We start from the raw sequence: 27445 nt of genomic DNA, 5'->3' as shown, positions 1-27445 counted from the left end.
TCTGCTAGAAAGAAGGAAAAAAAAGTCAAGCATACTAGAACGCCTGAACTTTATTTGGGGTTAATCATCAGAGGTACTGTAAATGGTGGCAGCTGTGTGCTAATTCCTATTTAGTATGTGATTGGTTATCATAGTGTGCATACTTGTGTAACCACATTATTTATTTTTACTTCCTCTCTCTAAAAGATCCCCAAAAAAGAATCACTTCTTCTCTCTTAAAGATTGAGAGAGAGAGAGAGAGAGAGAGAGAGAGAGAGAGAGAGAATATATATATATATATATATATATATATATATATATATATATATATATATATATATATATATATATTTAGTTGTACAGTAGTACAGGTTAAAGGTAAGTTTTGAAATGATTCATCTTGGTCTCATTATTTTGTCACAAAACCTGGCATTTGAACAGGGGATTGTAGACTTTATATCCACTGTACATTACTGTTATGGCTGGTGTCGTTTTGGCATTTCACTACACTAAAAAGAGGAAGTACAAGTCTTCCGCATGTTTCCACACAGACACTAATTGTGACAAAAAGCAAACCCCCAAACCTAATTGGATTGTGCAACGTCAATGCACTGAACTTGTCGACAACCTACCCTGGTGGAACAAAGTATTAATTTGACGTTTTGCTCGCCGTGAATGTATTGTGATGAAACAGTTAAGTGTGGGAAAGGACACAGGAAAAAAAACATGAAAGAGGGGAATTTCTAATCTATTGAAACTTAGGGTGTTTGCAAAATGGGAAGCAGCAAATAACCTCTTGTTTCAAAGGGGAAGTAAGACACTTTAAAATGTAGACTTGATAAAAATAATGATTTATTTACATCAAGTAGAGAAAACTATAGTATTATTCCCCCCCCCCAGTGTTTCAATGTGATACAAGCAAAAAACAAAAATAAATGGCGAATTAACCCAAGCGAATAGTTGAGGAATAAAAGTGCATGCACTGGTGTGTGCAATTGCATTGGAGTGGATGCAAGGCTCTTATACAATAGATAAGACAGGGGGAGAAGAAAATGTAAATCACAAGTGTAAACATCTTTAGTTATTATATGTGATTCCATTCAGCAGCTACAATGTATGCACTGTGACATTTTCCCCTCCTCCCCAAAACTAAAATGACATTCACGCTGTCGCCCATTGTTCAAAAGGTGTTAACCAAAATTCACAAGGTTCATTAAACCTCTGTTAGCATTTCAGCAAAACCACAGAATGGAGAAAGGGAAACCAGTCAGGTTACTTCTCATCGATGACAGCCATGGGATTATCATAAGAGGCATCTTCCATGTAATCAACATTTTTTCTGCGCATCTCTGCTGGAGGTCTTGGTGGAGGATTTTGGGGGGGATTCTTAATGCTTGGAGCTGGCCTTCTGACTTCCACTCTTGGGAGAATGGGTTCCCAGTGTTCTCCATGGATGGCCGCCTTAAAAAGCGAGAAATAAGCACAAAAGAATTCACTAACCAAATGATCACCTCAAGCTCCAAAGTAAAATCAATTTTTTTTGTAATATGTGGAACACTTGCATGTCAAATTTTTAAAAGCAGCACCACCAGGAAGCCTTTAGAAATTTGTTGGCACATGACACAAGTACCAAATGACTCAGCCACACCTCTTGCTGGTCAGATTTCAGGTATGCTGAAATCCACTGCTGCAGTATGACTCAAGAGCTGTACCAACTAATGTGCTGTACCAACAATCTCTTCCTTGTAACCGTTTCCACCAACTTCCGGCATAGGCTGAATAACGTAAAAATAGTGAAGCAATATTGAACTTACTGAGAGGTAAATGAGGCTGGCGATAGCAAGGCAGACGCATCCTAGAACAGTAGCAAGAATAAACCCAGCAGGAATGCACAGCCTGGGAAACAGACGGAAGTCTTCAGTTGGTCAAGGCAACAATATAGTGGAGAGGCATATGATTGGGAGGAATCCTGTCAACTCACGCAGCATGTAAAAAGGCCCTGACGTAGTAGTTCCTTGTCAGGGGCCCAAACGCTTTCACACACACAGTGAAACAGTACTGCCCCCTGAGAACAGAACAACGGGAGAGAATGAGCATCAACCGATCACTTCATCATTCGACCATTTTTATTTTAATGTGACTTGATGCGATGGCATCACTTACTTTCGTTCCACACCAGTGCCCTTTGCCCTTCTGCTTCTCGGGTACTCCAGCAGACACACAAACACGCCAGCGACGCTGTGCAATTCTGTCAAGGCTTTCTTATCAGACAGGCTTGCAAACATGTACAATTACATAGGAATTAAGCATCTTAAAAGCCATAGCTCTGACTCTGGCTGTATTTTACAAGCGAACTCAATGGAATGACTGAGAATGTGGCAAAAAAAAAGTTGCTGCCATTTCTTTAACCTGGTAATAGTAATATTTTATCATATTTCTGCAGTAGCGCATCTGTTTGGAGCATTTAATGAGTGTTTTAATGTTGGCATCTTACAACAGGATTACTGTTCGAGTTGTAATTATGGATAATTATCTATAGAGCAGAAAACAGGACGCTGCTATATAAAGGTTAAAGAAGCAGCAAATGTATCTTAGCTAAAACTGATGAGAACATTCCCCATCTATGTACCTAAAGTGGACATTTTCACAAAGCGAGTGAAATACTATAAAGCTAAAAGTGCTTTATAAGACTGCAAAGGATACATAGCATAGGCAGCAAACTGCCACCCTCTGAACAGTCCTGCCACCCCCACAATGCCTCCAGTGAGGAGAACTGCAAGAAGGAAGTAGGAAGATACAAATCAAATTCAAGGCTAATCGCTAACTTAAAAGACAAAACAATACTTACAAACACTGACTGGAATATAATGAATATTATATAATATATATATTATACATAATGAAATATAATTTACAAAATTGGGATTACTACTTACAATTTTGCATTAATACTAGTAGGACTTGTTTACTTAACAAAAAAAAGTGGCAACTCATATCTTATCTTTATGAGTTAACAAATACCATATGAAAAACATAAATAATATATAAAGGTAGTTAAACTTACTGAGACCAGCAGCCAGAGCCTGCTCATTTGCCCACATAGCCCACTCGATCTTCCCCATATTGACCTCGATGCACTCACAAGGAGGAAATGTTGATGTGAAATGTGAGGCAGCATGAGAAAAAGGAAGGTTCGAGCCTACCTGAGACCTGCCCCCATCTGCGTCATTTCCACCGCACCAAAGCCTAACATCAAACATGGGTCATGCATTCCTTGCTGACGGTTCTTTTCCATCCCCATGAAAATACTTTTGTTATACTTAAAAAATAAATGGAATTCTTATCAAAACATTTGATCGTAGATTGTGTCTTCCTTCAAACATAAAACACAAAATAATGCCTGTGTAATGCTTTTTGGCCAGTAGTAATAAACATTTGTTTGTTTGTTTTACCCAGATATGCCTGAGCCTTTTCAATGATGTCTCCATTCCCCAAGTTACGTTTCAATTTCAGAGATATATTTGCAATTTAAATGTAAAGAAATAGAAATTCATCTTCATTAATAGTTAAGAGTGGTTTTCATTTACTTTTTACTTTTACTTTGTGTCATCAATATTGTATTCCACCCTGTTAGTCTGCGGTAGTTTTGCCCTCTGAAGAGAAAAAAACAAAAACAAACAAAAAAAGTTGGCATGAATCCACATTCTGACTGAGACATCACTTGTTTGGAGGGAGTGTAAACTTGTCTTGTTGTTCTGTTTTTTTCTTTTTAAGTAACCTCTATGTGCCTACACTATGCCGAAAGTAAATAAATAAATTAAAAAAATAATAATAATCACAAACGTGATATATATATATATATATATATAGGCACATAAAAGGTAAAAATTAACAGATGGCTAGCTAAAACTTGCTGATTCACAGAGCAATAACTAATTTTAATGAGAAAATTCCACTCTGTTAGATTTATTTTTAGTTGTTCTATTTTTTTCCCGTTTATTTTAAGATGCTTGAGCTCTTTCAATACAAATTCCTGAAGCTTAAATACATCGACTGTTAAAAACCTGAACTCCCCCCCCCCCCCCCCCAAAAAAAAAGGTTATCACACTGAAAAGTCACTCATTGCCAAGAATGAACCCTACATGACTCACAAATTAGCAGCGTGGTTATTTGATGTTTTTCTTTTTTTTTTTCCACCTGCACCTGCACAGGATAGCAGAATTTAAATCTGCCAAGCGCGCTAGCAACGTATCCACAACTGTAACACGGAATGCAGTATCTGCATGAAACAGTAACAGTATGAGGAAAATAAAATTTGTACAGTATTTATTTTCAATGTAAGACAATGTTTTCAACTATATGATTAGATCTCAGTATATTATATATCTAATTTATAGGCATGGGCACAGACAAAGGGTTGCCTAAACAGCAACAATGAAGAAAGTTATGTTTTAGGGTCTTGTGGACATGGAAAACATGATTTTGACCGAAAGAACTGAGAGTTGTATTCTAATGTAACCTATATAAGGTAATTATAAGTCATTATCATTATTATAAATCAGGGTTTAGCAGTACAAGTACATAAGAGGAGAAAATAATGTGATTGCTAAAGGAAGACACAGCCTCAACATTGTGATCTGGCAATGACAAAACTGATAGATTTGCAGTGAAATATTAGGAAACGTTTGTATGTTTCACTCCATTGTCCCTTTCCGATGAATGACGTCGAACAATGTTCTTAGGTAATCCATCAGGTCCGAGCAGATGCTGTGTGGGATCATTCACAACACAAGGACCTGGGCCAGGCTTTGAAACAAGAGAAACAAATTATATAGTACAAGAAAAGGACAGAGGGAATACTACACAGGAATAGTGTAAATATTTTAAAATATAACATCACGAACCCAAATAAAAGATAGTCATAACTCGCAAGGTTAATCAACTTCGCTGGGTTATGTTGACAAACTGGGAAAAAAATACATAATATAACCAAATTATAAGCTGTACTTTGAAGCTTCCGCAAATCTTCTTGTATGGTTTGTTTGCAATTACCCAGATTTAACTATGGAACTAATTAACCAACTAAATGCATGGCAGGAATGACAACATGGTTGTTTTTATATATATTTATATTTATATATACCTTAGTGCTAATAATGTAGCTAATTCCTTTAGGCATGGGCTCCAAAGCAATAGCTCGTTTCAACTCCTCAGAAAGATCTGCATGAGGGACTGGAAGACCTTTTATAAACCTACACAAGAAGAAATTACATTTGAGGACACCCTTCAAATGGGCTAAAAGCAACTCACATCAGTGTCATGAACTTTAAAGCAAAAATCATTTAATAGGGATATGAAAATTCACAATTGTCAACTTACTCTTCACCATTGGTTTCTGGAGGGAAGATATGTTGGACTGCTTGAATAAAGTCAGGAATATGTTGCTCTAAAGTGAATATCACAGCATTGGGTCCTGCATCATATGTGTAGGCGACCTACAGGAAAACACAGGCTATCACATACAATGTTTTCATGTTCCCCAGAGAATTTGGAAACCACGCGTTTCACCTCTTCATTATATCATGTCAGAAATACAGCTGCACAGAACACGCACAAACTGAGAATAGCAACTACAAGAAAGTTAAACAAGTGTGATATTTGTAAACAGCAGTCATCTAAATTAGACTTGTGTTACTTTAATTGAATCAGAATCAGAATCATCTTTAATTTAATCATATAGAAGCTACAACACGCTGCGTACTGAAAGCAATGATGAATTATTGTACTGTGTTAAAACAATGCCATCACTTGTGCAGTGCTATGGCGTTTCTCTGGAGGACGACCACTCTGTGGTGTTGCTCACCCTTGTCTCCCCGTAGTGACGGTTGTATCGATGCACCAGGTTGATGACCTGATGAGATACATTGTTGAGGTAGAATATAGGAGGGTATGTGTCCAGGCAGGTGGCATGAAACTGGTTACTGTCCTTCATGGTGAGTTCCGCGAATGCAGGGAAGTCTTTTCTGCGCACTGCTTTAATCATCTCAACCATGCGCCCTGGGACAACAGACTCGGCCCGATGCTGCAAAACCACAAGTTTTGGGGTTATTTAACCTTGCATGAGAATCCAGTGTTATCTCTGTAACATACACTCCCCTCTTATTTTAAAATGTTCAGTCATGTTTTCACCAAGTGTGAGTTCAGTTTAGCCAGTGTAGGTTACAAATTGAGTACTCCGTCCAACTGAACCCTTCACTATTCGGTGAAAATCAAGCTTAAGTATAGAAAAAAGGGTGTGTTCTGAGAGGTTCAAAATAGTACCTTTAAGAGATAGCTTGTTTGTACACTAGTTTGCATGCCAGAGGTGCTGCCCACGTGTTTCCGCTCAGCACTGGCCTGTCAAAGAAACAGACCCAATTATGATTAACTTGCATAACTTGTAGTGTTGCCCTGTTGTCATTTAAAGTCTCTCCCTTCTTCAACCTAATGCAAACTAGTCCAACATACATACCACAAGCACAAGTATTCTCAGCTCAGGCCAATGAGTCTCTGGCTCCACCTGTTGGGCAAGACTATCCTTGCCGTCACTCTGATGCCCCATGAGCCACTGGACAAATCCCCCGTACATACTTCTGCATGCACTGCCTGAGCCCTGACGAGCCACCCCAGACAATTCCCCTTCTACACCAAACGCCTGAGCCAGTGTGAAAACTGAAAAACAAGGAGGAAGCAGTGCGTAAGAGGCGTTAAATATCATTTGATGATTAATGCGACACAGCAACCCACCTAAACAAGCAAATCCTGCTGCAGAGGAAGCAAGTCCGGCAGCAGTGGGGAAATTGTTGATGGAACAGATGTGAGCTTTGTGAGTTAAACAAGTTGAATCCAAACCCAGGTCATCATCATTACGTCTTTTTCTCGCAAGACGTCGAACTATAGAGTCATGATACAGAGAAGAATCCATAATTACATTATGCTATCCTTCTATTATAAGGGTAAGCAAAGTTTAAAAGTCGTACTCTCTCTCAGACACGATTGCAGTCTCCGATGGCTGATATCCTCCTCCTTGCCATTGAGCCATAGACGATCTTCTTGAAAAGACTTGCTGGTGGTCACGGTTGTGGTTGTTTTCAGCTGAACATGGAAAACACTATATACACTTGCTTCCCAAATGTATTTGACCACCATCTAATGTAAGAATAATGTCACAGTGGTCCAGATTTTATGAACAGCTAAGTACATAATCATGTTAATGCTTGATTAATTTCTTAGTACTCAGAGAAGCCCATTGAGCAGCCATAAAATTAAAAAAATTGAAAATTAGTTTGAAATTTCTCTTTCTTGCCAAATAGTAAAAATCGAGTGCTCAATGGAATTTAAAGCATTAACGCTCTAATGATTCTGGAAGGTCTAAGAAATGTTTTAAGCCCTATATGAAAACGTACATTTATATACCTTGGGAGACACCGGTAAAGGGGTGTGTGAGGTACAAGAAAAACTAAGTCACGTACTGTATGTTCATAGTATTTTATAATAGCAGTAATTAACAAGACATAATTTTTTTAATCAGCTATGGCAAATTTTGAGATTATTTACTCTCACTAGTGATTTGGTTTCACCTGTACATTGTAATTAATCCTATATAAAAGCTGTATATTAAAAACAAAAAACAAAACAAAAAACTACGATCACAAGGTAATATTGCTTTGTAGCTCTGCACCTCTCACGTATATGCAGAGTACAAACCAACCTCTCAGTATGATACAGTGCTGTAGATTACAACCATAATAATAAATACATATCTAAATGAACATTTCTCTGACAGACAGAGATGAAAAATGAATGTCTTTGTAAAGGCAGATTTCTTGCATGGGAACTTTTTCCAATAGTGCACGTATAACTAATGATGTGAACTGCAGCTTGACAGCTCACAATTTGCCAACAGTCAAGTGATTGTTCTTTTAAATACCTGATCTTGATGAAGTGTTACGCTCAGTGATGAGTTAATGGGTAGAATTAAGTCTTCATCTCGCTTTCCCCCTGAAAAAATAGGCTAAAACAATATTAGTTCAATATTATTTAATTTGATTGTAAAGCTACAAGTGGAAAACCAAAACAACAATTAGACCTAACTGTGAAGGGTCCACAAAGTCAGCATGATCATTTTTAAGGTAACAGGAAGGCAAAGTAATACTTACAGTATTTAATGACCGCTATATTCACAGGCGCAGTACACGTGTAAGTCTTCTCCATGCTGTCCTCGGGCATATTTCTATTTTTATACCTCAATATTAGTAATGTTCGCGCTAAACTCAGGAAATAAGATCTTCTGGAGTTCAGTAGCCACGTTAGCTAACATGACTGACAACACTATTCTTTGAGCGACCACTGTCATGCTCGTGATTGGCTGGTGTTGAACACGTGACTGACCCCGAACCTATCAGAGTTACGCTCGCAATGCAACAGTCTAAGTAGCCAATGAGACATTATCTGACCACAATGGTGCGGGGGGAAAAAAGGCCATCAGACCATCCCACTTACTATAATTTGTCAGTTCTTACTATTACGGTGAAATAATGTTCTAGAATTTATACACACCTTTCAGCATTCTGCTCCAGAGATTCAAAAACACCCAAGTACTGTATGTTTAAAAACAATTTGTCTCAGATATTAAGATGCCAATAATAGCCTGTACCAATAATTATTATAACTTTTATATAAAAAGTTAATTTGTTTACATATTGGTGTTTATGAAAATGCATGAGGATAATTTGATGCTGGTTTTATATACAACCAAGGCTTACATGTAATACATATTTAGTTAGTGAGATACTGCGCCTCTCACGCCAAACGAGCTGGATAGGCCGACCTAAGCAATGCAGAAAGTGAACAGCTGGAACAATTTTTTTAATGTAAGGCCTTTTTTTTTGGTTTTTATTTTTTGTAAACATTTAAGATACATGTTTGTTTGCAAAAAGATTTCCAAGTCCAACAGAATAATGAGAATAATTAGTTCATAATGAGTTCAAAGAGAAAAAAATCATTAAATGCATCATCTGCTGTTTTTTTCCCCCTTCCAGTTTCTGTGGATGAATATTTGAAACCATGATGAAAAAAAAAAATCATGAAAACTGAACAGGGGAGTAAAGCAGTCGTGTTGTCAATAATTCAACAAGAGTAACGCAAATGTGAAATGAAACCGCAAGCAAACACTGTATTTGACACTCTATGTTTTTTAGCCAACATGTCTTGGGACTTTCACCCAATCATTTTGTCAATTCCATTTGTTTGTTCTCCTCTCCAGGTGTGTCTTTTCCAGAGGCACACAGAAACGAGTGCGGCATTCCAGGATGCTAACAGGAACACACTGGTTAAAGAGTCCCAGTGAAATCCGTCGCTTTCATTTCCTGGCTCATTCAACAGCTCCAGCTGTGAGCTAATCATCTTCCTCATCTGAGTCCACCCGCCGCCTGTTGAACTGAGAAAAAAAAAGTATTCAGAAAAATCAGAACCTACTCGCTGACAATAATTTGTGACCTATTAGTGCAACATACTTTGACTGTTGTTTTTTTCTCTGTTTGCTTGCTGACTTTTTCTAGGATCTCAATCAAGCCTGAATCTGAAATCTGGCAAAACAAAAGGAAGAAAAAATACCTTTGTTAGCAATACGATGGTTATAGCGTTGTTAACAAAGTTGATTCCTTCTGGAGAAAGATCGGCCAAAGAAAACAATCTATTATGGTGTGTTTAATCACAACTCTGGTATGAAAAACTCGGGTATTATTATTATCAGTATTACAATCAGAATCCTCTTTATTTGCCAAGGAATTTGTCTCCGGTAGTTTGAGCTGCTCTAGTACGGCAACAGACACTTTGACAAAAAAAATAAAATATATATATATAAATATATATATAATATATAAATATATATAATATAATAATATGTATTTAATTAATAATATATATATAAATAAATATATATATAAATAAATATATATATAAATATACATACATATATATATATATATATATATATATAATTTATATATTTTATATATATATATAAAAAAGCACGGTGGACGGCTGTGTGGAGTTTGCATGTTCTCCCCGTACCTGTGTGGGTTTTCTCCAGGCACTCTGGTTTCCTCCCACATCCCAAAAACATGCATAAATTGGGGAATCTAAATTGCCCGTAGGTGTGGATGTGATTGCGAATGGTTGTTTGTTTGTATGTGCCTTGCGATTGACTGGCAACTAGTTCAGGGTGTACCCCGCCTCCTGCCCCATGATAGCAGGGATAGGCTCCAGCACGCCCGCAACCCTAGTGAGGAGAAGCGGCTCAGAAAATGGCTGGATGGCATACATATATATATATATATATATATATATATATAAATAAAATAAAATAAATAAAATCTAAAAAACATCCGTGATAGGTTGATTGCAGACTCTAAATTGCCCGGAGGTGTGAATGTGAGTGCGAATGGTTGTTAGTTTCTATGTGCCCCGTGATTCGCTGGCGATTCGGTTCAGGGTTTACCCCGCCTCCCGCCCGAAGGTAGCTGGGATAAGCTCCAGCAGCCCGCGACCCTAGTGAGGATAAGCGGTAAAGAAAATGGATGGATGGGTATCTATATATACACATATATATATATATATACATACATACATACATACATACACACACACATTTCAAGCATCAGCTCATTTGCATACCTTTCCTGCTAATGATCCATACTGAGCCATTTGAATGAGATAATTCTCAACCACTTTGGCCTTCTCTGGCTTTACCAAAGCAAGACTGTTCACTGTCAGGAGGAGGAGAGGAAAAAATAAATAAATAAATAAAATACAAAAATCAGTCTTTAGTGAGCAATACAAACAAATCAATGAATCATCAGTTATGACGCAATATATTAAATATTTTTCTTTATAATGTTTATAATGTTGACGTGTCAGAAGGTAGTAGGTTAAAGCCCGCTGTACACTGAATGACCGGGCTGAATGGTATTCGGAAACTAGTTTTCATGAGTGGCCGACATTTGAGCATGCACGCACGCACGCACACACGCACACGCACGCAACTCTTCATGGGTTAATGATTTCGATTTCAATGGATCATGCTTAGGTTGTTTTGTTCTCAACACATTGCAGTGATTCCACTATGTAATTAATGATAATTTTCATTTGGAATACAGTGTTCCCTCGCCACTTCGCGCTTCACGTTTTGTAGCTTCAGTGCTTCGCGGGTTTTTCCAAAATATTAATCAAATAATAATTAAAAAATAATAATACAGCCACATTGGCAGCCATATTGCGGAAAGACGAGTTGTTTCATGTTGATGCGCGCGCGAGAAGGTGTCCCTGCATGCCGACCAAAGAGATGAGTTGACTCAGAGGCTGACATGCCTGTAAATGCCTGTACTGTACGGGCACTCATACAAGGCGCGTGATTGGTTCCCGGCGCGACATCGACCAATGAGAGCACGAGTGGATTTATCCCGTGACCTGATTGGCTGTGCATCATTGCAGCCTCACCCAACATCTTAAAAGATGGTTAAAAGATAGAAGCAAGACCAATTTATTTCAGCATTGAAACGGAGACCCACAGCACCAAATGTTTCTCTACGCGCGACACAGAAGGTAAAACTTCACATTGTTTTACGTATGACGAGAGGAGCCTGTTGAAAGCAATCAGGGAGTCGATCTCGTTGAACAACCCACGACATGGTGTCCATTTATACATTGCAAAATCAGTCACTACTTATTTTCCTTGCCAAAATATGTTCATTAAAACTAGGCCACCTACTTGGCAAGTACCTGGAGTACTACATACCGTATGCAGGAGTTTGTTCATATTTTCCGGTTCAAAAGATGATTTTCTATGGAAGCAACACTTTTTATTCATGTTATGTTCAGTGACAGTTTTGCTGTTACATACTCATCCAAGAGGATCTATTGATTAATTTATTGATTTTAAATTGCTGAACATTTAAAATATTTTATTAAAAGGTATTAAGGATTGTGTTTAAAGGGCCACTTTCTCCAAGTTTTGACTAATGTTTCTTTTCATTGAAGGGCTTTAAAAAAAATCAATTAATTAAAATCAGAGTTATTGGGGGGAATTCTGATTTTATTTGAATCCTTTGTACTTCCTGAAAATTTCTTCAAATAATCACGTCTCTCTGTATTGTTGCCGTAACATGTAATCTTAAATTTAAGGGCTCGACTTACATCTGGCACGAGCAGATTGGTCTAGAATTTGGGACAATATGGAGTTCTTCATCTCCTCTCTGTGAATAAAACACCACATTAGTTGAACCACACAAGCAACAATAACAGTTTGAAATTTGAACGTTAAAAGAATGTTACCATTCCATTTCTTTCATAATAACATCAACTAAAATGCTAATTCTATTGAGGTGTTTTAGGGGCACTCGAAAAACAATAATGCACTTGCACTGCCTGCACTTTGTTTTTGGAATCTAACCAGAAGTGTTAATTAACAAATATGTGATTTTATTACTCAATTAATACATGGCAGGTCTGGAGTGAAAAACAGCAACAGCTAGTCCCATGATTACATTTAAATTTGGATGGACATCTTGACATCCACTCTTTCAGTGTGGCACTAATACTCCTTCATACTTTATATATGCTAGTTATTATCTGCATTGAATGGCAATTGAGATTATTTCACCTTTGTTTGGCCTCCTCTCCTTGCTGATTCTTTGAGGAATCCTGAAGCAACAAAGCATCACAACCACACAGTTACTATTTTTACATTCATCTTAGAAAGCAAAAATACAATCATGACTGTTAATTTTAATAAAATATTGAATTAAGCTTCAGAAACTGACATTAGACTAGAAATTACAGGTTTTGCACACAGACTGTTCCATATTTAAAGTGTAACGATAACTTTATTCATTTAGACCTGTAACTTACTGATCACAATTGGTTGTAAAACATCATGAGTGGGCGTCAACCAGTGGTTTGTGCATTACACGTTTATACAAAGACAAAACATCTAACGAAACATCAGGGAGGGCTCTTAACTCTGGTTACGATCATTCTAAGTCCATGCTACAAACATGCATGTTTAATTAAGCAATGATTGGGCGTCTACTTTGTGTTGAGGCACTATGCACGATGCTAGCAGTTCGACTAACAATCTCAGAATGAGAGCGGTGTGCACGCATGTAGACAACAAGCTAGCTAGCAAAATGGCCACAAAATTGAGTAAGTACTATCATATTGAAAACTTGGCATATTAAACTTAACGTACATGAGGCGTGACTTTCACATTTTACAACACATATCGTGGACGTGACAGGTGATTTACTAACATCTCGACGAGCTCAGCATCTCCTTATTAGGTCGGTGAGTGCTAGCTAACACGCTACCGTTTCTCCCTCACTCCTTAGTCCTTACCCCGTGCTTTGCCTGGAGTTCTGCCATTCTTTGCCGTCGAATTGCTTCTAACTCGTCGTCTGCCATGATTTTTGAGTGGACTGAAATTATGAAGAAATTTTAAATATGGAACGCTAAAATCGCATCGCAGGCAAGGCCCTGGCTAGCTCAGGGGAGTGCAATCAACGCCGTATAAACCGATCAACTGCAGGCTAAAGCTATCGAACACAGAGCTAGACTCATTCGTTGTCGTGGAGGACAAAACAAATGTAGCAAGAGAATAATTGAATTAGTAATTATTAAGTGCAAAAAAATACGAGCTAGGGTGCAAATTAAAAAAACAATAATGACTACATACAGAATGATTGCAATTAAGAGAAGGTATCGTGATTGTGTGTAAGGTAAAAATGTATATGTTAAAGATGAAGTGATCAATCTCCTGTACCCTTTTAAGATAAATATGGAAATCGAAAATTAGCTAGAGAGGTGAAAAGATCCACAAGGTATCTTGATATTCAAGGTATAACCTGAGAATTGATGACCAGAATAAGTGTTTTTGTTTTTGCTGTAAGGGTGAGGAAATTATGGAATAAATAAAACATTTTTTACCATGGGAAGGCATGCAAAATGTGAAATATGTATTGAAATGATCTCGAATCAATGTGTACCTAGGAATTGTAAAAATATGAAATAGAGGTGTAATTTAAAGAGAAGTACAACCCCAATTCCAATGAAGTTGGGACGTGACAGAATACAATGATTTGCAAATCATGTTCAACCTATATTTAATTGAATACACTACAAAGGTAAGATATTTAATGTCCAAACTGATAAACTTTATTGTTTTTAGCAAATAATCATTAATTTAGAATTTTATGGCTGCAACACGTTCCAAAAAAGCTGTGACAGGGTCATGTTTACCACTGTGTTACAGTACCTTTCCTTTTAACAACATTCAATTGGGAACTGAGGACACTAATTGTTGAAGCTTTGTAGGTGGAATTCTTTCCCATTCTTGCTTGATGTACAGCTTCAGCTGTTCAACAGTCCGGCGTCTCCGTTGTCGTATTTTACGCTTCATAATGGGCCACACATTTTCAATGGGAGACAGGTCTGGACTGCAGGCAGGCCAGTCTAGTACCCGCACTCTTTTACTACGAAGCCACGCTGTTGTAACACGTGCAGAATGTGGTTTGGCATTGTCTTGCTTAAATAAGCAGGGGCGTCCATGAAAAAGACGTTGCTCGGATGGCAGCATATGTTTCTCCAAAACCTGTATGTACCTTTCAGCATTAATGATGCCTTCACAGATGTGTAAGTTGCCCATGCCATTGGGACTAACATAGCCCCATACCATCACAGATGCTGGCTTTTGAACTTTGTGTCATAACAGTCCCGATGGTTCTTTTCCTCTTTGGCCCGGAGGACACAGCATCCACAATTTCCAAAAACAATTTGAAATGTGGACCCGTCGGACCACAGAACGCTTTTCCACTTTGCATCACACCATCTTAGATGAGCTCGGGCCCAGAGAAGCCGGCGGCGTTTCTGGGTGTTGTTGATAAATGGCTTTTGCTTTGCATAGTAGAGTTTCAAGTTGCACTTACGGATGTAGCACCAAACTGTATTTACTGATATTGGTTTTCTGAAGTGTTTCTGAGCCCATGTGGTGATATCATTTACACATTGATGTCGGTTTTTGATGCAGTGCCGCCTGGGGGATCAAAGGTCACGGGCATTCAATGTTGGTTTTCGGCCTTGCCGCTTACATGCAGTTATTTCTCCATATTCTCTGAACCTTTTGCTGATATTATGGACCGTAGATGACGAAATCCCTAAATTCCTTGCAATTGTACATTGAGGAACATTGTCCTTAAACTGTTCGACTATTTTCTCACACACTTGTTCACAAAGAGGTGAACCTCGCCCCATCTTTGCTTGTGAATGACTGAGCAATTCAGGGAAGCTCCTTTTATACCCAATCAGGGCACCCACCTGTTCCCAATTAGCCTGTTCACCTGTGGGATGTTCCAAACAGGTGTTTGATGAACTTTCTCAGTCTTTTTTGCCACCTGTCCCAGCTTTTGTGGAACGTGTTGCAGCCATAAAATTCAAAGTTAATGATTATTTGCTAAAACGTTTATCAGTTTGAACATTGAATATCTTGTCTTTGTAGTGTATTCAATTCAATATAGGTTGAACATGATTTGCAAATCATTGTATTCTGTTTTTATTTTAGTGTTTAACACAACATCCCAACTTCATTGGAATAGGGGTTGTATAATAAATACAGGAGAGCTGGCAAACTTTAAGATTAATTTTGAGAAAGTAAGCAAAAGATAAATTTTTTAGAAATGTATGAGATTTTTTTTAAAATTGGTATTTTATTTTTTATTGCAAATAGTTTAGATTCAGATCAATTGCTGATCAATGGGTGTCAGTAATGCACTATTACAGTTTGTTCAACCGTTATCTCAAAGACAACATTGGGGTTAGGTTTTCTTTATCATATTTTATGTTGTTTCCACAAAATAATTTTTTTGTATGTTGTATTGTGTGTGTGACTCTTTGAGTTGAGTACAGCAGGACACACACATGGACGGATAATCACATCTAAGTTAGCAAAGGCCTGATTGTGAGATTTCTCCCAAAGATTATCCTGACCGATTATTCTGCTGTGTTGGGTGTGTTAAGAGTGAGTTTTCTGAGCCAAATCTGTCGGGGCTGACAATCGTAAATGTTAAACCTGTGTAATATTTCTGAGGTGTGTCAGCAAACTTCCAGGACATATCAGAACCTGAATCATCTTTATTAGCCAGGTATGTTAAAACTCTCAAGGACTGTATGTTGGAGAGCGACTCTTGTACAACAACAAAAAGCCACTCTGACAAATATACATTTAGGACATATTGTGTCACAGAAGATATATTTCAACTACAAACTACATGTTTTTCCTTTCAAATTAATCACCTTGGAGTCCAACACGCTTTCCCAGCCTTCTCTGTCACACCTTCATGCCTACTGGAAGGCTTCTTCCGGGGTCCTCCGCAGCTCCGTCATCACGGTTATCTTGATGTTGTCTTTAAAATTTGTTTCTTGATGACCCCCTTGAGCTTGGGAAAAAGGGAAAAAAAAAAATCACACCAAGCCAGGTCGGGTGTGCAGGGACGTTGTGCCAGTGCGGCGATGTTTTTTCTTTGCTAGGAAGTGTTACATGCTCAGGGGATTGTGAGTAGGTGTGTTGTCATGATTGTTCTGCCACAACTCTCGCCTATTCTGTTCTTCTTGCATTTAAATGGACTTTGGTCAGTTTTCCGAACTCATCACAGTACAGAATCAGCTCTTATCAAAGTGCTAAATGTTATAATGTTGAATACTGACTCGGGAAATGTGTCAATTCTGGTCTTGTTGGATCTCAGTGTGGCTTTTGATATGGTAGATCACAATATACTGCTAAACGGGTTGGAAACTTGGGTCGGACTAAATGAAACAGTCCTTAAATAGTTCAGGTCCTACCTGGAGAAAACGAGTTATTTCCTAACCATTGGAAGTGTTCAAGCTCATCGAATGGCAATGACCTATGGGGTTCCTCAAGGGTCAGTTCTTGGACCTCTCCTCCTGGATATCATACCCTTTGTTTAAATTATTCAGAACCTTAATGTTGACTATCAAAGCTATGCATATGACACACCGTTATATCTAGCAGTGTCTCCAGATGACTACAGTTCAATTGAGGTGTTGTGTCAGTGTCTAGAAAAGATAAATAACTGGATGAGCCAAAACCTTATTCAATTAAACCACAACAAAACTTAGATAATTGCTTTTGGCAACAAAGAAAAGAGGGTTGATGTTAATAAATACCTGGAGTCTGTCTCTTTAAAAACCAAAGTCCAAGTCCGAAACCTTGGTGTATTGATAGATTCCGACTTGACTTCCAACAGTCATATCAAATCAATCACTAAAACAGCATTCTACTAGCTGAAGAACATATTCAGAGTGAATGCTTGCATGTGCCAAGCAGACCAGGAGACAAGAAGAATTTTCAACTGCAATGTACTACTATTACTACTACTACAATTTTCCAGCAGTCTGGGTGCCCATACTGCTTTTCACTTGGTACTACGACAGACGACAGTATACTCACGATTATCGGTGAAGATATATAAGATATGGTGTTGGTCATCTACAGTACTGTACATCTCATGCCATACAAGCAACAATGAGCACACACATGCAGATTATTTTCCTCATCATGTGTAGGGTCACTCAAATTTTAAAAATTGTTGTACCATATGTGTACTCTGCTTCAATCTTTTAGTTCACAAAGAGACATATCAGAAAATGTACTGCATGTTACATACATACATGTTTAATAATTTCATTCATATTCCAAAAATTACATTAAGTGGGGTTAAACTATTACTACTAAGTGAAATGTATCAAAATATAATTATTTAATTTCAAAGACTACTACTGGTTGTAATACCTAATTTCTTATAAAGAATACAAATAATTATTGGCACATTTGTTTTTTGAGTAGAATGGCTGTAGCACTCGTGTCATTTGAACTGAGAATGTTTCCAAGAAAGAAGCATGCCAGTCGCTGAAGGTCACCACACACTTGACCTCTAGCTCCCTCTGTACGTACTGTACGAGAAACGACTCAAGAGCAGTGGTATGTGGTACTTTTGATCTGCGTCGCTTACGGTGAAGACAATCTGAAATAAAAACATGAAGGTCACCAACTGTATTAAACTGATACGGTTTGTACGATAGTAACATTGGATATGAATTAACTGGAGCAGAAATGTGGTAAAACTGCAAGAAGTGAGGACAATGTTCAGGCCTCCCCAATAAGTGTAAGAACGTTGAAAAACAAAGAAGTTCAATGCACATTCATTGGAAGCAGGTCTCACCTCAGTATATGGGTAAAAGGAGGTCTCCCCCATACTTTCCCAGTACTGAGCAGTTTCAAAGCGCAATTTGTACACACCACACAGAAATTGTTGTTGCGAGATGAGTCCAGGGAAGCGGCCATCAGCATTTGTGAGCCTGTTGAGACAGTATTTCAATATAATGTAATATTTTATTGATTGATTTTGTGATTTCACTATAGACAAGAAAAGAGAAAAAATCTCCACAAGTACAAACTGAATACATTTCTATTTGTTTAGAGACATTATCCATCCATCCATTTTCTGAGCCGCTTCTCCTCACTAGGGTCGCGGGCGTGCTGGAGCCTATCCCAGCTATCATCGGGTAGGAGGCGGGGTACACCCTGAACTGGTGGCCAGCCAATCGCAGGGCACATACAAACAAACAACCATTCGCACTCTCAGTCATGCCTACGGGCAATTTAGAGTCTCCAATTAATGCATGTTTTTGGGATGTGGGAGGAAACCGGAGTGCCCGGAGAAAACCCACGCAGGCACGGGGAGAACATGCAAACTCCACACAGGCGGGGGTGGGGATTGAACCCGGGTCCTCAGAACTGTGAGGCAGACGCTCTAACCATTTGTCCACCGTGCCGCCTTTTATAGACATTATGACCTCTCAATTGGATGTATGTAGTTTATTTTATACTCCGGCATGTGGCGCTATTGCATTGTCTGCCTTGATACCATTATTGATTTTTTTTAAATGATGTAAATATGTGGTTTATATTCTTCTCTTCTTTATTCGTTAGATGTACAGTACCTCTCTACAACAACAAAATAGGCCTTCAGTAATAAAAACAAAAGTTTTATATTGATGTATATCTAGTAGGAAATATCTTGAGCATCTGTAAAAGAAATTAAATATTTTCCTTGGAATTATAGTAGCTAGCAATATTTCAACATATTTTCTCCAGGTAATCCAGCTTCGTCCCCCATTCTCAAAATATTGTATGTTAGGTAAACTGAAGACTCTAAATTATCCATAGGCGCGAGCGTGAATGCTTGTTTGACTATATGGTTTCACCGCGACTGGCTGGTGACTCGTCCAGGAGGGTGTACCCCGCCTCTTAACCAAAGTCAGCTGGGAGAGGTAGTAAGCACAAGAAAATTGATTGATGGATGTTTTACCCAGTGTTAATCAACAGCCATGTCTCAGTTGAGGGGTCGAGTCGATGTAGGCTGAGGGCTATCTTGGCCCCGGGGACACCATTGGCAGTGTTCAGCACGTGTGTGGTCACAGGACTTGCCATTGCTCTTATCTACAAAACAATCACCTTGTTAGATAGATAACTAGATAGACAGGCAGACACATGATACTTCCAGACTTTTAATACTGTGTACAATACATTCTAAACGCATTAATCACTTTGCAAAGAGTGTTAAAAGGACCCTTTGTCAAGCACACCACATTCTTACCTTATTTTTAGGCAAAATATGGCTCTTGAGTCGCTCTAGCCTGTTTGAACTCATATGCACGGATGAATACAATCCGAACCTCTCTTTAAACAGCAAACTGGTTACGCAAGAACTAAGCTCCTCCTCCTATTTGCTTGCAGCACTTTGTACTTTGTGGGAATCTGTCAAAGTGGGCAGTTCTTCTGGAGCTTAAGTGTGTGCAGATGAGGAAAAAAAAATGTTGTTTTAAGTTTACAGTATTATATGTGTGTGTAGTGAATGTACAGTACCGTATATACTGTATATGGTTAAGAAAAAGTAAACATTTGACAACCAAAACCCAATTAACAGCTTCAACAGTGGTGATTATTTACCACATTCCTCCTGGAGGGCACTGCAATGGTTGACAAGAGTTCTCATGTGTAGAGAGACATAGGGGCCTTTCATCCCACGAGACAGTTATAGTATTTTCTCTGGGTAGTTATCACGTCTGTGCCCTGCGACTGACTGGCGACCAGTTCAGGGTGTAGTCCGCCTTTCGCCCAAAGTCGGCTGGGATAGGCTCCAGCTCCCCGTGACCCTAAACAGGACAAGCGGTGTTGAGAATGGATGGATAGTTTCTTGTGCATTGGCTATGGTATATTTTTTTTCTAATGTGTTAATGCTTTACTGAATAAAACCTTGTTTCAATCTCGGGCTCAGTCAGGCTTTTTGTTTTTGATCCACAGTAAGGTGTGAAGATGTACACGGAGTCCTTGTAGCTACAAAAACAGCGCAAAATGAACTAGTGTACGCCATTTCCAGTGTGCAATTCAACCACAGGAGTAAAAGTAAGAAAATATATTTTTTGTTAGCCGTTTTCATTTCATTATTTTATATTTATGGCCAAAAAGTGTTTTTCATGAAAATATTTACTGTAATTATGACTTTACTACTGCATTTTCATCGGTTAGTGAATAACGCAAGGACTTCCTGTAATTTAAACAACAATGGTCTCAACAATATGCAGTTAGATGGTCATTGGATATATGATCCAAAAAGTACACGTAGTACATCACACAGGATGGATGGATGTCCATCCATCCATATATTCATCTATCTATCCATCCATCCATCCATCCATCCAGAAAACAACATTGCTGCTACCGAATCGGAAAGTTGAACGTCACCCTAGCCAGTCAATTACCGATTCCCAAATATTTATCTCTTAATACTTCATGCCATCACTTGTCCCTCATTGGTGAAATAAAAACACACTCCCATCACTTGTATAATCAATATGAAAATACCTTTACTAGTGACAATGAGTATTTTCCACTTGGTTCATCTCATGAATGGCAACAAAAACATGTAACACCATATAATTTATAATAGCATCATTGTTTTTGTATACAGGTATTTTTTTGGTACAAAATAAAGCAAAAGTGAAATCAGACAGCTGAACACTTACAGTTAAGTTTACAATAATGCACAATATTACACACTGACCTGGGTCACAGCACTTTGACACAGCTCTGTGCCATACTCATAATGGAAGAGAGTGGTATCATTCGTCTAATTGTTTGAAAGTACTAAAATGACTCCAAAATGGCATACTAGTACATACAGAATAACATAATTTAACAGAACTTGATCAAGAGCCGTGAGATTGACTAACCTCTATAATTTACTTGTATTGTAAAGTCTGATAATGTGTGAGTGGACTGACGGATAATTTATTTCCATGGAAACAGTACATTCATACTGCATTCTGAAAATACTAAGGTTTACCGTGTATGAGGCGTATACATTGTTTTAACAGCATGTGCTTATTCAGTATTCCTCATTCTGTTAAATGGACTGTTAACGTCTAAACTTTCGAATTTTTTTTTACTGTCCTTGCTCAAGTAAAACCGATGAGGCAGCAGAAAAATTCTTGTCCTTCTAGCAAAACATGTAAATTACCATGTACAATCTTTTCAATTCCAGTCAGAAGAAGGCTTAAACGATTGTGATAAACAGAAATTAGTACTAGATTATTTTATGTTCTCACCAGGGGATCCCAATTCCTCATTTGGATTAACACTGCAATACTGTGTTTGGATTATTGCTGGAGCCTTTGTGTTCATGCAAATTCACTGGTACAGCACAATAGGAATGCATATGGATGCAGGATTCTGCCTCCAGCTGTCCTTCACAACTACTCTGGAAATAAGATTTAACTCCTTCCTGCTCAGTCCATCCGAAAACATCTCATATGCGTGAATGAGTATGAGGTGTATATTTTAATTTTTGTTTTTCTTTTCTTTTCACTAAAATGCAGATACAGCTGCAGCAACCAGTCAAATGTACAGTGTTGTTTGATATGTGCACTCCCGGTGGAGCTTAGAATAAAGATAGTGGCTTCATCGTTTGCTGTTCTTTTGCACAACTTTTGTCACTTCATTCTTGTCTTCTGCACTTTGTTTTCTTCAAGCCTCATATTTCATCTTCAGGGTCAAAGCTGTGATTGTTCATCTGCCACATCAAACAAAGAGAGACATTATGAAATTGCAAGCTCAGAATGACTCAGCTTTCATCACAAATTAATTCTACAGTGATCTGGAGAGTCAACTTTCATAAGTCATCGTACAAACAACAAGCTTCCATCCATCCATTCATCTCTTTTCTTATCCTGTTCAGGTTTCTGGGGAGCTGGATTTAGGGCAAAAGGTGGACTGTTGGCTAGTAAATCACAGGGCACATATATAGAGACAGGCAGACAGGCAAACATTCACATTCACACTGAGTGGTAACTGAACCCTCACTGGCGGGCAACACCATCGGTGACTACCTTAACAAGCGTTAAATCATCTAAATATCAGTGGTACTTTGATATACAAGTTGTTATTTGTTCCTTGACCATGCGTGTAACTCAAAACACTTGTAGCTCAAATCATCTTTCCCCATTGAAATGACTGGAAATGCCATTAATCCGTTCCTGCCTCTCAATAAAACAACAAAAAATGTAATTTTTTTTAGTATACTTTTTAAAAACATACAGTAATGACATTATTAAATATAATTAAAAATAAACAATTTTTTGGTCACACTTTCCCCTTCGCTGCACATTTGCTGCTCAATCAAACCATCATTTCTGTCCAGGCCCTTATAATGAGTTTGTTTTTTAAAATAAGTCTGTCAAAGCACAATTCAAAAGCAATGTCTGAGTAATTAGTCACTCTCCTTTTTTCTCCTGATGAGGAAGAATGAGCTGCAACTCAGCACGCCCGCATGTACAAAACTGAGTATGTCTTTTTGTTTCCATGATGACTAGGGTGGAGCTAGGGGGTTGCAACTAGGCAAACGGCTACTTGTTCTCAGACAGCCCGGTGTCAGAAGAGAAAAGCACACCTCCACATAGAGCGAAAGTAAAAGGCTTATTTGTGACTTCACTGTCCGTCAGGACTTCATCACCAAGCCACTGGATTACACTTGCGATGCTATCCGAGCAGGTGGAAAACGCAGCTGACACATTAGCAAAGACAAATAACCCCGTCCCCACGTCGACAAATTTGATGAACATTTTAGTTGGTGCGGCACGGCGGACAACTGGTTAGAGGGTCAGCCTCACAGTTCTGAGGAGCGGGTTTCAATCCCCGGCCCCGCCTGTGTGGAGTTTGCATGTTCGCCCCGTGCCTGCGTGGATTTTCTCCGGGCACTCCGGTTTCCTCCCACATCCCAAAGACGAGCATGTTAATTGAAAAAACTCTAAATTGCCCATAGGTGTAAATGTGAGTGCGAATGGTTGTTTGTTTGTATGTGCCCCGCGATTGGCTGGCAACCAGTTCAGGGTGTACCCCGCCTCCTGCCCGATGACAGCTGGGATAGGCTCCAGTACGCCCGCGACCCTAGTAAGGAGAAGCGGCTCAGAAAATGGATGGATGGATGGATGATTTCGTTGGTTAACTTTCATGACATTTTTATTTACTATTACTTCAGTCAGATTAAAGTTATTTCTGTGACCACTGTGAGTTTTTCTTTCATCAATGGAGGAGTACCAACAATTTTGTCCACGTGTGTATACATATTTTATATACTGCATTTGTATGGCTTGGTGGCGGTGTAGCGGCCGGCTGGGTCTTGCTATTTTAAAAACTTGGAAATGTATTTTTTAGCGTGCATGAAAGCTTGTGTGCATTTTGACTGTAATCTGCAAGTTGCTACATTGTGCAACTGCAATTCAGATTTTGATTACTATGGAGTTTCCCATTGTGTGTTAACATTAAGGTAGCTGAGGTGATGTGGTTCTATTAAATTCACAATGTGTAATTCTCTTTGTTTTTATGTTTTCTTTATGTCAGCTGAGAGTGGCAATAAACATCTTGAAGTCTCTTTTTTGAAGACTATTTACCAATTATAGCTTCCAAATTGCTGCTTTGTTGTGAAGGTGAGTTAAATCACCTGCCACCATACAACACTCGTATCTCAAGGTTTCGCTCGCAAGTCAAAGAAAAAGAATCGGCAAGCTTTTAACTCAGGTCACTCATATCTCCCGGTACCACTGGATTAGGAACACTGTATATCCAGCAAAATATAACTCAAAATAGGTTAGTATAGACAAAATGCAGCCTCTAAACCAGATTGACTAAGTTAATTTGCTTTGTGCCATACAATTTGGCTTGTGAGGGTATGAAAGGATATCACCAAACAAAAACATCAGGAAATTAGAATTATTGTGTCCCACCGGAGTTGTTTTTATTTACCATATGGTGGTCATCATTGGGCCCTCTCGGAACGGAGGTCTCCCTGTGGATTCGATGATGGGAGCTAGGTGGAGAGAGGGAAGAAAGGGAGTGCTCTGGACTGCTGGCGTACAGCGAGCAAGCTGGACTTTCCTCCCTCAAAGGGGAACCTACAAGACATCAGTAAACACGTATATAGAGAGAAAGGAAGCAATAGTCTAAAATGAGATATTGAGTTTTTGTATTAGTTGTATGTTGTTGCATGAAGAGATGGGCAGAGTGACAGCTTGAAGATTAAAGTAGCGAACAATTGTTATTTTTCTCAGGTGCCACCCAAAAGCTATGAGGTGTGGTGACTAGTGTACTTTCAAATAAAAATTTCAAGATACAAATAGACAGCAGTACATGTTAATGTAAAGTGAGAAGCCAAATCAGTGATTACATGCACATGCTGAATACAAACTCCTGTCAAGTCTAACATCTTGAAATGAACGTGACCTGATCAAGATAACATGTTTATAGGTGTGTAGACTTTATAAAACCTTTATATATTGTAAAAACATTGTATTATACAATTCAATACATAAGAACAAGGAGAAAGTCTAATATAAAATAAATGCTGGTCTTGTTAGCAATGGTAGCAGCTTATGGTGATGACAAATTCACAAATGTGAAAATAGATAGTTTGAATTTGCCAAATAGTGAGCCCAAGCAAAACATAAGCTTCTGTGTCATATCATACACATACATGTTTATCAATGATTGACGTACTAGTTTATAGCATCGTTTTTAACTAAATTAAAATACGTTGTAGAAAGTCTCAGGGTAGATTTTTCAGTAATGTGATGCAAAATTGTACAAGCACTGCACACGTGTCTTAACATTAGCAGGAACTCTCGTGCAAATCATCATGCTAGTTTGAAAGTTTTCGGGAAAACAAGAAACAAAACAACACATAAGAAAGGTTTTGTTGCCTCGAATCAACCTTTGCCGATTATCATGCCCTAGAATGATTGAAAATCTACATAAACAATAAAGAAAAAGTTTTATTTTTAACAGTTTTTAGCAAGCACATTGGTATTTTTTAATGGCAGTATCACAGTTGTCTTTGTTACAAGAGTCTACCATCACCATAATTTAGAAGCTGGTATTTTCAAGTCAAATTGCACATATTGTTAATTTAAGTGAGGTGCAACATACAGTAAATATGATCTATTAAGTTGACATGCGTGCGCCACATAACTAAATAGTCTGACTTTCAGTCAAGCAGTGTACCTTCAGCCCTAAACATTCATTAAAGACTCATGAATGTTATTTTTCAAGAATGCAGAAGGTCTTACAAATTGTGACATTTTTTTGTTTTTTTAATAATATAATTGAGTATGGTAGTTGTGATAAGCAAGGTTTTTTACCGCAAAAAAAAAAAATCATTTTATATTCTTCTTTTTAACAATTTAAATAAGCCAAATTCTTCAGAATGATATTGTACATCTATCTCATGATGTCCTGGCCTGTTGTTAGTGGCTATAATCATGTGCACATATTTCCACAAGGGGGCAGCCACAGCTCTCTTGTATCGTGTCGTGTTGTTCCAATTTTTAATCTTAAGGCATCATCTGTCACAGTGCTTCCAAGCACACTGTTCATTCAGCATGTTATTAAACTGCCATTAGTCCCCATCTCCCCACTGTAGTTGATATCGACCTTGTTCAACATTTCAAAATTCCTGACTAGTGGAAAAATAATGGATTTTGTCAGGTAAAACACCCACCCCCATCTCCCAGTCACTCAGCAGCACCGGGTCCTGAACGATTTTGATCACGCATTTGAGTCTTGGAACAAATGGAGCAGAAATCAGAAATCTAACATTTCACTGGAGTCAGCCTTAAAATGTTGGGGGACGTAAAAATACATGATGTGTCGTTAGACCTCCCTTCACCTTTTTTTGTCACTGGAGTCTCTCCGAATGAATGTCTCACCTTTATGGTTGCTCGTGTGTGTGTCCATCCTGTCAAGACTGTCAAGCAGCCCATCGATCTGTGTCTTTATCAGAGTCAGCTCCTTTTTAATCACCTGCAACTCTTCCATATCCACTGCAGGGACAGAGGAAGTACCGAAACAGTAGAACCACTGAAACACTTCCTTCTTTACATGTTAATTGATTATAAGACTGGTGCTATGCCTTATTTTTTTTTTAAAGCAGATACTTCTAAGCCTTTTGGTGTTATGTGCTTTTAGTCACTCATGGCATGACCTTCTTAGGAGGCATTGACAGACTATGTTTATATTTCTAAGTAGGGTCTAAAGCACAAAATCAAGTTATATTCTTGATGAAAGAAAATAATATGTAAATAATTAATGCTGTAGTCAAAAAATGGGAAAGGTCTGGCTTTTTATTGTAAAGTGACAATATGTCTTGTTGACAGTGACATATGGGGCTGAAATGTAAATGTCAACTAGACAATTATGGAAATTTGTACTGTACTCTATGTTTTTCTTCCACATGTGAAGTCAAGTGAGTGTGAAGTCACTATCCACACCTTTATATCATTTCAGGTATCATTCAGAGAGACACGAGGCCATCAGCATTTGAGAGCTTAGGTTTTGCAGTTTTTGTAAGCATCTCATTCCCTTGCCCATGACTTGCCAATTAACATTGCCAATTGAAATTTAAGCCTGGCAATAAGTTTTTCTGCCCCAGACTGCAGTTCAGTGCCAGTTTGAGAAGCTTTATGGATGTCACACTGTTCCAACAAATAGTACAATTTCATCCCAAGTGAAACAGGATCTGTTCTTGACAAACTACAGGTATGCAGCGGAAGGCTTGCTATGGCCAGGACTAATGAAAACACCCGATTGAAAAGACCTGAATCAGTACGAGTAAGGCTTTATCGCTCTCCGAAGCATCTGCTGAATCGAGCTTTTGTTTATGCTGAGTACCAGTGCAGCCCTCTGGATAAGAATTCGTCGGCTATGTGCGAAGGCCTCCTCTAGGAGTTTGGTGTTTTCATCAATGGT

General features: G+C 38.4%; 5 protein-coding genes across 7 annotated transcripts in view; all 5 read right to left on the bottom strand.

The window, feature by feature from the left end:
- Positions 1–809: 809 nt before the first annotated feature.
- LOC133415229 (cytochrome b-245 light chain) lies at positions 810–3169 on the bottom strand. Its single transcript, XM_061701136.1, has 6 exons — positions 3044–3169; positions 2683–2752; positions 2143–2217; positions 1961–2044; positions 1794–1875; positions 810–1440 (listed from the first exon to the last, which is right to left on the bottom strand). Exons 1-6 carry the CDS (start codon positions 3099–3101, stop codon positions 1252–1254), a joined length of 558 nt encoding a protein of 185 aa, XP_061557120.1. The 5' UTR covers positions 3102–3169; the 3' UTR covers positions 810–1251.
- Positions 3170–4290: 1121 nt separating this feature from the next.
- On the bottom strand, positions 4291–8335 carry mvda (mevalonate (diphospho) decarboxylase a). Of its 3 annotated transcripts, none has more exons than XM_061701105.1 (10): positions 8178–8335; positions 7949–8019; positions 6999–7167; positions 6766–6912; positions 6491–6690; positions 6301–6375; positions 5843–6061; positions 5359–5474; positions 5123–5231; positions 4291–4785 (listed from the first exon to the last, which is right to left on the bottom strand). In XM_061701105.1, exons 1-10 carry the CDS (start codon positions 8245–8247, stop codon positions 4654–4656), a joined length of 1308 nt encoding a protein of 435 aa, XP_061557089.1. In that variant the 5' UTR covers positions 8248–8335; the 3' UTR covers positions 4291–4653. The 3 variants fall into 3 exon arrangements, with proteins under 3 accessions (XP_061557089.1, XP_061557098.1, XP_061557108.1); XM_061701114.1 differs by having other exon boundaries at positions 6999–7113; XM_061701124.1 differs by having other exon boundaries at positions 6999–8032; positions 8178–8262.
- A 542-nt stretch (positions 8336–8877) lies between these two features.
- Positions 8878–13592, bottom strand: pdcd5 (programmed cell death 5). The gene is made up of 6 exons (XM_061701094.1): positions 13414–13592; positions 12680–12720; positions 12214–12272; positions 10696–10787; positions 9534–9605; positions 8878–9457 (listed from the first exon to the last, which is right to left on the bottom strand). The coding sequence occupies exons 1-6, from the start codon at positions 13477–13479 to the stop codon at positions 9416–9418; spliced, it is 372 nt and encodes a 123-aa protein (XP_061557078.1). The 5' UTR covers positions 13480–13592; the 3' UTR covers positions 8878–9415.
- Positions 13593–17380: 3788 nt separating this feature from the next.
- Positions 17381–19829, bottom strand: uraha (urate (5-hydroxyiso-) hydrolase a). The gene is made up of 4 exons (XM_061701080.1): positions 19746–19829; positions 19458–19588; positions 18309–18444; positions 17381–18110 (listed from the first exon to the last, which is right to left on the bottom strand). Exons 1-4 carry the CDS (start codon positions 19797–19799, stop codon positions 18021–18023), a joined length of 411 nt encoding a protein of 136 aa, XP_061557064.1. The 5' UTR covers positions 19800–19829; the 3' UTR covers positions 17381–18020.
- A 1149-nt stretch (positions 19830–20978) lies between these two features.
- si:dkey-234i14.2 (RNA-binding Raly-like protein) overlaps positions 20979–27445 on the bottom strand; it is a 58917-nt gene continuing 52450 nt past the window's right edge. The window contains exons 5-7 of the mRNA XM_061701066.1: positions 26407–26520; positions 24449–24597; positions 20979–22220 (exon numbers count right to left, since the gene is read on the bottom strand). Coding sequence (XP_061557050.1) covers positions 22182–22220; positions 24449–24597; positions 26407–26520 — 302 coding nt within the window. The 3' untranslated portion in view covers positions 20979–22181. The remainder of the gene's footprint in view (positions 22221–24448; positions 24598–26406; positions 26521–27445) is intronic.

The sequence above is a fragment of the Phycodurus eques genome, chromosome 2 (genome assembly GCF_024500275.1).
Source record: "Phycodurus eques isolate BA_2022a chromosome 2, UOR_Pequ_1.1, whole genome shotgun sequence".
Lineage (NCBI taxonomy): Eukaryota > Metazoa > Chordata > Actinopteri > Syngnathiformes > Syngnathidae > Phycodurus > Phycodurus eques.
The sequence above is the reverse complement of the archived record's forward strand: the minus strand, read 5'-3'. Positions and strand labels throughout refer to the sequence as shown.

What these genes read in the sequence shown, in the direction of transcription:
- uraha (XM_061701080.1), bottom strand. Translation starts at nt 19,799, where the DNA reads ATGAGTTCAAACAGGCTAGAGCGACTCAAGAGCCATATTTTGCCTAAA. An exon ending in ATATTTTGCCTAAAAATAAG is followed by an intron (nt 19,589 to 19,745) that starts GTAAGAATGTGG and finishes ATTGTTTTGTAG; the next exon opens with ATAAGAGCAATGGCAAGTCC. An exon ending in CCTTTTACCCATATACTGAG is followed by an intron (nt 18,111 to 18,308) that starts GTGAGACCTGCT and finishes TTTTTATTTCAG; the next exon opens with ATTGTCTTCACCGTAAGCGA.
- pdcd5 (XM_061701094.1), bottom strand. Translation starts at nt 13,479, where the DNA reads ATGGCAGACGACGAGTTAGAAGCAATTCGACGGCAAAGAATGGCAGAA. An exon ending in AACTCCAGGCAAAGCACGGG is followed by an intron (nt 12,721 to 13,413) that starts GTAAGGACTAAG and finishes TTGTTGCTTCAG; the next exon opens with GATTCCTCAAAGAATCAGCA. An exon ending in ATGGATCATTAGCAGGAAAG is followed by an intron (nt 9,606 to 10,695) that starts GTATGCAAATGA and finishes TTGTTTTGCCAG; the next exon opens with ATTTCAGATTCAGGCTTGAT.
- LOC133415229 (XM_061701136.1), bottom strand. Translation starts at nt 3,101, where the DNA reads ATGGGGAAGATCGAGTGGGCTATGTGGGCAAATGAGCAGGCTCTGGCT. An exon ending in GGCTCTGGCTGCTGGTCTCA is followed by an intron (nt 2,753 to 3,043) that starts GTAAGTTTAACT and finishes TCCTTCTTGCAG; the next exon opens with TTCTCCTCACTGGAGGCATT. An exon ending in AGGGCCTTTTTACATGCTGC is followed by an intron (nt 1,876 to 1,960) that starts GTGAGTTGACAG and finishes TCTGTTTCCCAG; the next exon opens with GCTGTGCATTCCTGCTGGGT.
- mvda (XM_061701105.1), bottom strand. Translation starts at nt 8,247, where the DNA reads ATGCCCGAGGACAGCATGGAGAAGACTTACACGTGTACTGCGCCTGTG. An exon ending in AAACAAGCTATCTCTTAAAG is followed by an intron (nt 6,062 to 6,300) that starts GTACTATTTTGA and finishes GTGGTTTTGCAG; the next exon opens with CATCGGGCCGAGTCTGTTGT. An exon ending in GTCACTACGGGGAGACAAGG is followed by an intron (nt 5,475 to 5,842) that starts GTGAGCAACACC and finishes GTTTTCCTGTAG; the next exon opens with GTCGCCTACACATATGATGC.